Source organism: Vombatus ursinus, unplaced genomic scaffold (genome assembly GCF_900497805.2).
Source record: "Vombatus ursinus unplaced genomic scaffold, bare-nosed wombat genome assembly UNPS02014817.1, whole genome shotgun sequence".
NCBI lineage: Eukaryota > Metazoa > Chordata > Mammalia > Diprotodontia > Vombatidae > Vombatus > Vombatus ursinus.
In genome coordinates, this window is record NW_020954595.1 from 2,799,027 (window position 1) to 2,807,582 (window position 8,556).

Consider the following 8,556-nt stretch of genomic DNA (forward strand, 5'->3'; position numbering starts at 1 on the left):
ACACAGAGGAGGGGTAGCTATAGTAGTATTATCATTAGTAGTAGTAGTAGCAGCAGTAGAAGTAGTAATTGTGATAAATAAGAAATTATTATATAGTAATCATATTATTAATTGTATAATTAATTATATAATAATTACAATTAGTAATGATGGTGATGATGATGACAGTAATTATGATTATAGTAATAAATGTAGCCAAAAATAAAGTTCATCATCAGAAGGGCAATGTGGCCTAGAGAACAGAGCTAACCTTGGAATCAGTGAGAACTAGGTTCAAATACAGCCTCTGAAACATCCTGGCTGTGTGACCCTGCAGCTTCTCAGGGCCTCGGGCAACTCTAAAACACTAGGTTAAGGAAAAGGTGCCACCTGCATTGGTAAAGAGTCTCCTTCTTGGGGAGTTTCCTATTTGATATAGAAGTCTTGGGCCTAGTCCCTACCCTGACATTTTAACAAGGGGCCTTTTGTCCCAAAAACAGGAACAAGAGAAAACATAATGATATTTAATGGCATGAAGACTCTCCTAGAAAATATATATCAAAGTCAAGATGGCAGAATAAGCATTGGGAAAGCAGGAACTAAAGAAGCAAACTCCACTGGCCTTGAGGCCTTTATCACACCAGGAGCCAAAATAGAGGACAAAGGCCAGAGCCTGTTTCCTCTCTTGTAACATGAGGATAATATGTTTTGTATTTTATTTATTTATTTATTTATTTGTGTGAGGCAATTGGGGTTAAGTGACTTGTCCAGATTCATACAGCTAGGAAGTATTACGTGTCTGAGGTCACATTTGAACTCAGGTCCTCCTGACTCCTGGGCTGGTGCTCTATCCACTCACTGCGCCACCTAGCTGCCCCTAACATTGGGATAATATGAACACCTACCTCTCAGGGTTGTCATGAGGATTAAATGAGACAAAACAGACAGAACGCTTTGTAATTTAAAAAATTCTATATAAGTATTAGCTATTATTACTATTTTTAATCAATGGACTCAGTCCTCTGGAAAAAAAATTAAGGGAGTATCATCACCGTGTTTCAGTAAATTGCATTAGGAAAGTTCTAAGAATCATTAAGATGAAAGGACGAGTTAGGAGGCCGTCTGGGTTAGTGGCTAGAGAGTTGGCCTTGGAGTCAGGATCTCCTTGGTTCAGGCCCCACATCTAATACTACTGGCTATGTGACACTGGACAAGTCACTTAAATTCTCAGCATCCAGGCGGCTCTCTAATGCAGTCAGTCAGAGAATGGCTTCTGAACCAAGCTGGACAAGCTCCTCACCATGTGTTCCCTACCATATCAGTCACAAAAGGGGCAGAAGGTGGGGGCAGGAAATGGGCAGAGTACCAATGGACAGAATCAAATGCAGGCAGCAAGGAATGTCAAATTGAACTTACCAAACAATGGTCAAATTCCTAAACTGTACCAATAAGTAAATAATTATACCAGCATCTAAGAAGAGCCTTAACCAATCCAGGAACACCTATTCAAATTTCAAAGGATGCTTCATCTGAGACAAAACACAGGGAAAATGGTCGTGCTGCTATATTGAAAATCAAGGGAAATTTAGCGGCATCCCAACATGATCTGGCTAGATAAACTGTAATATTTGAAGGCGAATCATTCAGTTCTCAAGAACTTGTCCAAGAGTTCCTGTAGAAGAAAGCAAGTCCCCTCAGGTCTTTGATATCAACAGTTAAAGAAATCCTGACCTGAATAGAACCTTAATAGTCAAATCATGAATGAATTTCAACGATGTTAAATACTGAATAGATTTTTTTTAAATCATTAAATGGAGATAGAAAGCTTGACTTGGAGTCAGGAAGACCTGGGTTCCTATCCAGCCTCAGACACATAATAGCTCTTCAACTTCAAGCTCTGAGTAAGTCACTTAGTTTCTCTCCGTTTTAGTTTCCTCATCTGTAAAATGAAGATAATAGTAGCACCTACCTCCCAGGGTTATGATGAGGGGCAAATGAGATAATATATGTAAAGTGTTTTGCCAACCTTAAAGCATTATATAAATGTTAGATATTATTATTGTTGTTAATTATCGTTACCCCGTGGGTTTAGCAAACAGTTGAATCTCAGTTATCCCAAGAGGTAGGGTAGTAGAGTGGGTACGGGATCTCAGAATGGCAGAAGTGGATAGAATGAATGGATTCCTCACCACTAGAACTATTAGAAGCAGACATCAAGGCAACAGTGGCCTGCAGTCCATTAATGAATTCCTCATGGCCCGGTTTGGGTGAAAACAAGTTGGCAGCAAGTTTCCTTTCATTGGTAATCAGCAGTTCCAAATGGGCTTTGGGTTGGAGTGCGCTGTGTGAGTAAATGAAGAAATATAGACATAGCAGGAATATATATGCCTGCTTACTAGGAAGAGGAATAAGAGTTGGAATGGGCCATGGGATTTCAATGGTATGGAACCCCTGGATGAGAATACTCCCTCTCTTTATACAGGTAGGCATCTCCTTTGCAAGGTATAATCTTAGAAAGCTGTCTAGAGAGTAGTGATTGATTAGGTGGCCTGCCTAGGGTCACATGGCCAGGATGTATGAGAAGCAGGATTTGAACTCATTCCTGGCACCAAAGACTATTTTCTCCCCACTCTGCTATGGTGTTTCTTAATAATGTAACAAAACAATCACAATATTTTCTTTAAAATGTCATCTCTGGAGTTGATGCAATAGAGAGGAGGGGAATGTGGTCATTCCAGAGTAACACACCTGCACAGGAAAAAGGGAGTTGGGGTAGAATAAAACCATTGAAAAATGGATTGAGGTAGCAAAAATTAGGAACTGTATTTAAGTGTGTGTGTGTGTGTGTGTGTGTGTGTGTGTGTGTGTGTGTTTGTGTATCTAAGGCGAGAGAGAATTTTGGGCTGGGTGGTGTATGACTATTGATGTATAAAAATAGAGAAAATACCAGGGAAGGGGGGAAATGTTTTAAGAATTTCTAATTTTAAAAAAATCTAATATTCAAATCTTTAGAATCCATTATTGTATAAACATAGGAGTCATTCTCCAATAGAAAAAAAAAACCCATAATCTCTGATAATCAGAGAATTTCAAGTTAAAAGTCAGTCATAATATTATTAAACATTTATTAAGTGCCTACTGTATGCCAGGCATTGGGCTAAGCCCTCAGGATACAGTGGAAAGGCAAAAGACAATCTCTGCTTATTAGGAGCTCATTGTCTTATGGGAAACTGCCAAGTTCATGCCTTATTTCTGTCAAGTGGGGCAAAGAAAAAAAAGACTAAATAATCCGTGCTGGCGTAGCTGCAGTGAAATGGACGTGTTCATCCTGGCAGTGGTGGCCCTAGTGACTTCTTGGGAAAGCTAGAGAAATGATATTAAAACAGTTAAGGAAATATTCATATCCTGTGATTCAAGGATGCTCCCCATGAGACCATGTCTTCAGAAAATGTTGCCAGGAAGAAATGCCTTATTTATACAAGGAGTAGAGAAGGAAAGACTTCCTGGGGGGTCTTCAAGGTAGGACTGTGTGGGACTCCTTGACTGGTCCAGTATTGAGGGTATTTTTGTATGATTGTGAATGGACTAGAGCAGGGATTCTTAAGTCCTTGGACAGCCTGATGAAGCCTATGGGCTCCTTCTCAGAACCGTGGTTTTAAATGCACAAACCAAAATGCAAAAGGTTACAAAGGAATCTGTACTATTTAAATATGGGTATGGTAATATAATTGAAATCAAGTTTAGGGACCCCAGGTTAAGCACCACTACAAGAGAAGGTTTATGCGGTCGCTTCACTCTGAAACTGTGATTTTCTGGAGATGAAGAAGGCAGTAATCCTTCCTAGCTTCATCCCCTAAGCGTCAAGAGGACAAAAATGATATTGCGAGGTCCTGGGTGGTTAGCATAATGAATCCTGTGAAGTGGCCACATTATTTGAATCTGCACTACATACTTCCACTGGGCTGGAACCAATTACCGTATTTTACTTAATTATAACTTCAAAGAGCTTGAATTCAAAGACATGCAACTTCTTCACAGGATTCATTATTCGCACTAATAGGAACCTGGCTGGGTTATATGGTAAGAATTTTGATAGAGTAGGATGCAAATTCATGACATCCCCCATTTTTTTTATAGAGGCATCCAGGTGGTGCAGTGGATAAGGCACTGGGTCTGGCTAGAGTCAGGAAGACTTGAGTTCAAATCTGGCCTCAGACACTTACTAGCTGCGTGACCCTGGGCAAACCAATTAATCCTATGTGCCTCCATTTCTCATCTGTAAAATGAGGTGGAGAAGAAACGGCAAACCATTCCAGTATCTCTGCCAAGATATGGGGTTTCCAAATAGGATTACAAAAAGTTGGACATGACTGAAAACAACTGAACAACAACATAAGGATAAATGTGCTCCCCTCAAATGGTTGGCTCTGTACCAGCCAATAAGTTGGTCTCATCTCCTTGTGCTATTGGGGGGTCTTTAGACACTTCTGAATTAATAGGTACCGTGAACCATTTAGGTAAATTCATCCTTGGCTGATTTCCTTTCCAATGTAATGAGACGAGATAGACTTTCTCAGCTGATCAAAGGTTGAAAGTTTAAGTTGGATGTTAAATAATGGCCTATTGTGACAAATGCTGTGAAAGAGAAACAACAGATGTAGGCCAACAAAATCCCTCCACTTTGCTTCATTTTTTTCCCCTTAATAAATATACCTCCCTAATGTGGTTCTATCATGATCACAACAGCTAAAAGTGATCAACACAGAATGAACTCTTTCTTGATTGTCTTTGAGAGATAGTCCAGTGACTTCATCTCCATTGGCTATTTTTTTCCAAGGGTAATGGTGTTCTCGTTGTTGTCTCATTACTTCATCCTGTTCACGTGTGTAATTATGTGCCTTGTTCTAGCATTATATCATCTCAGGTTCTGAGACTCACTTCTCTTGCTCATGGCTGATTGTGAAACGTGACCTTTGGGACTCAATCACTGCCATGGGGCCGTGTGAATGGATGGAATGTCCCAAAGAAAAGGAAATTTACAAATACAAATGCATTGCCTGGAATAGGCCCTCTTCCAGTGTGTTGCAAAACCATCATCAGACTGTTTTCTTGCGTTGATTTCAATTTGACTTAAAGTCATAACTTGTGAATGGGGAACTGTAGATACTCATACTATTGCCGACACTCTGTTTCCATAGTCTTCCCACAGCTGATGGAACTCGTCCCCCTTTCTGTTCCACACAGACCCAGAACAGAATGAAGTTGATGGCTGACAATTACGATGAAGACCATCACCATTACCATCATCATCACCACCATCACCATCACCGGTCTCCCGGGAGGTCCCAACATTCCAACCACAGACCCTCTCCAGACCAGGTCAGTTACATCATCCCTTACCTTGAGCACCCCTTTTGCCCTTTAGATACTCCAAGATAAAATAAATACTCCTTCAGAAATAATAAACAGCACAAAGTGATATGTTCTTTGAACTGAAACTAATAGCTTTGGTATTTATTTCCATCACTCAGAGAATCTAAATGTTTTCCTTTCTCTTTCCTCTTTGGGTTTTTGTCTTTTATTGTTTATATTATGCTTCCCCCCTCCCAAACCTTCTTCTCTTTTTTTCAAGTTCACTCCTCCCCTTTTGATTCCTAAGTATACCACTAATTTGGTAACTAAAAGGGAAGGGTCCTTTAGGATGTCCATTTCATTGAATTTCCAGAGAAGTTAACTTTTTGACAGTGTCCAGGAAGATTCCTCAGCAATACAAATTCATTTTGGTGCAAACCAATGAGACCTTAAAACAGAAAATCAAACAGTGTCCAAGATTCCAGTTTATTTCTTCTGGACAAATATGATCTTGATTTTCTAAGCAAAGTGAACGAAAAGTAACATTGTAAAATAAAAAATCTATCAATAACTTTCTTTTAAAAATAAAGAAAAAACCCTCTCATCATGTTAAATGCCTCTCAGATTTGCCCACAGAATGGGGCTTGCTTACATTTTTGTTTTTGTTTTGCAATTAACCATGTTAAAAGCAGAATGTCACAGCAGGGTCAAAGGAAATGCAAATCAACACAATAACATTGCTGATGTCAGCCCCTTTCATTTCATTCTTGATTCTCATGCGTTGGAGGCAGCCATAGTGTAGTAAGAAATATTATTGCCCTTGGACACAGGAGACTTGGGTTCAAATTCTATTTACTAGCTTTGTGACTTTGGACAAGCCACTACTTTCCCAGACCTCCACTTCCTCCTTTGACAAGACCTACTTTAAGGGCCTTCCAGCTACTGAGTCCCATAATTCCATGAAACAGAGTCGTATAGACAGCTTCTCAGCGGTTGTTCTGAGGATCAATTGAGCTGGTGAAACAACTTTTGAAAATGTAATGTCATATTAATATCCATTATTATTAACTTGGTTCTATACTTGTCCCTTGAATGTTTTCTTTTTGGTTCGATTATATCCTTTATTAATTTCTATCATACCATGGTTGGCAAATAGGTGATTAATAGGTGACTCAAACTATGGTCCCCAGGAGAGAGCTCAGACCATTTGACTTGTTACTTGTTTAAGCGATACCTATTTCTTTTCAGGAGTGATAGGCCTTTGCTGTGTCCATGATCCCATTCCCAAAAAGCACCCCATTTCCCCAATTTATTATTCCTGAAGCTTGACTAAATGTGATTAAATCACTAGCACTCAGTTCAAAGAAATTTCACGTAGAATGGAAGCTCTTTGATGGGAAAAGATAATTTCATTTTTGCCTTTGTACCTTGCAGATAGTATTTGATGAATTGAATTGAATTGAATTAAGAGGTAAAAGGTAAAGGAAGTAAAAATCCTGGGCTCCCACTAACATTTAAAGAGTCCTCACCCTACCATACTCAGGAGCTCTCCTGCCCCTCCCCACCACACCCCTGGCCCAACATGGAGGACCTCTACTTGGGAGACCCCAAGATATGCACCAATAGCTCAAGCAGAGAGTCACCCACACATTTGAAATGTTTAATGCATAAGTAGGGAAGATATTTACTCACTTTTTTGGTATAGTTACAAAAATTTTAAATTAAATTTTAAGTTGTGTTTTTATGGTAAGATCTAATAAAAAAGGGAGGAAAGTTTTTTTTTTAATTCATTGTTTTCTACATCTGAAAGTTTTTTGGTGTGTGTATGTGCATGCCCATCCTCCTCCATGCCCCTCAAAGCCCTATTTCCTGAACAGTGACAGGTGTCCCACTCACACCGCAGGTCTGATTTTTCCGTATTTCAGAATTTCTTCCCCCATCCCCTACTTCCCCAAAGTCTTGCCTATGCCTCACCGGAGGACAATTCATGACTGGGCTAAAATACAGAAAGCAAATGCCACACACCAGGGGCCATTGTATTAAAGGGGGATTCCAGGACCATCAGCTTCACCTTATGGGGGTCATGAAACTCAGTAACCCAGAAGAGGAAGTCAACATGGCCCATGGGAGCAATAATTATGTTGTCCAGTCACCTGTAGCTTATCTGTCTTTTGGAAAAAAGTTGGATACAGCGCTGGTTTTCTACATCAAAGTGTTGTGGGAAAAGCAACCAGTTTGGCAGCAGAAAGCATGGGTCCAACCCTTGGCTCTGCTGTTTATAGCCAGTGCAATCTTGGGCAGGATATGTCACTCTCTGGGCCTCAGTTTATTCATCTCTAAAATGTGAGGGTCAGACTAGGTGATCTCAAAGGTCATAAGCAGCTTGGCAATTTGAGGGTGGAACCAATCCCCAACAACACCGACTTCTGGGGATGGCAGAATGCCTTCAAAAGAAATTCAGAATCATGAGGAACCCATCACTTGCTTTGGAGAGAATGGCATCATACAGCCAACAGAGTGCTGAACTTGTAGCCAGGAAGACCTGGGGTCAGATTGAGCTTCTGATATTTACCTGCTGGGTGACCACGCGCAAGCATCTTAACCTCTCAGCCTCAGTTTCCTTCTCTGTAAAACGAGGGGGTTAGACAAAGTGATCTTGTAGGTCCTTTCCAGCTTAAATTCCATGATCTCTATCACACTGCCTCTTTTACGGCTATTAGGAGGCTAAATTACATTAGGGTAACAGCTCTTTTAAAAAGGAGACGTGGCGTAGTGGACAAAAAGCTGCGCTTGGATTTAAAAGTTCTGAGTTCAAATCCTCCTGCCACTGACAGGAGGATTTAACTGTGTAACTATAGGCAAGTCATTAACATCTCTGGGTCCCTGGTGAGTCACTTGTAAAATGAGGGGAAAGAAGGTAGACTAAGTGACCTCTGGAGTCTCTTTCAGCTCTAAATCTATTTATTTGACTATTTTTATAGATCCAGGAAATCAAGCTAATTTAACAAACATTTTTTTAAGTACCTAAGTAGGATCATAGCATGGGTGTTAAATACCAAAGGAACTGCTGAGCCAGGAATTCTTTTCTTTCTTCCTTTCTTCCTTTGTTCCTTCCTTCCTTCCTCCCTTCCTCCCTCCCTCCCTCCCTTTCTTTCTTTCTTTCTTTCTTTCTTTCTTTCTTTCTTTCTTTCTTTCTTTCTTTCTTTCTTTCTTTCTTTCTTTCTT

General features: G+C 40.1%; 1 protein-coding gene across 1 annotated transcript in view; it reads left to right on the forward strand.

Moving 5' to 3' along the window:
* ERC2 (ELKS/RAB6-interacting/CAST family member 2) overlaps positions 1–8,556 on the forward strand; it is an 888,684-nt gene that overhangs the window by 768,607 nt on the left and 111,521 nt on the right. Inside the window, exon 18 of the mRNA XM_027835912.1 lies at positions 5,224–5,358. Coding sequence (XP_027691713.1) covers positions 5,224–5,358 — 135 coding nt within the window. The remainder of the gene's footprint in view (positions 1–5,223; positions 5,359–8,556) is intronic.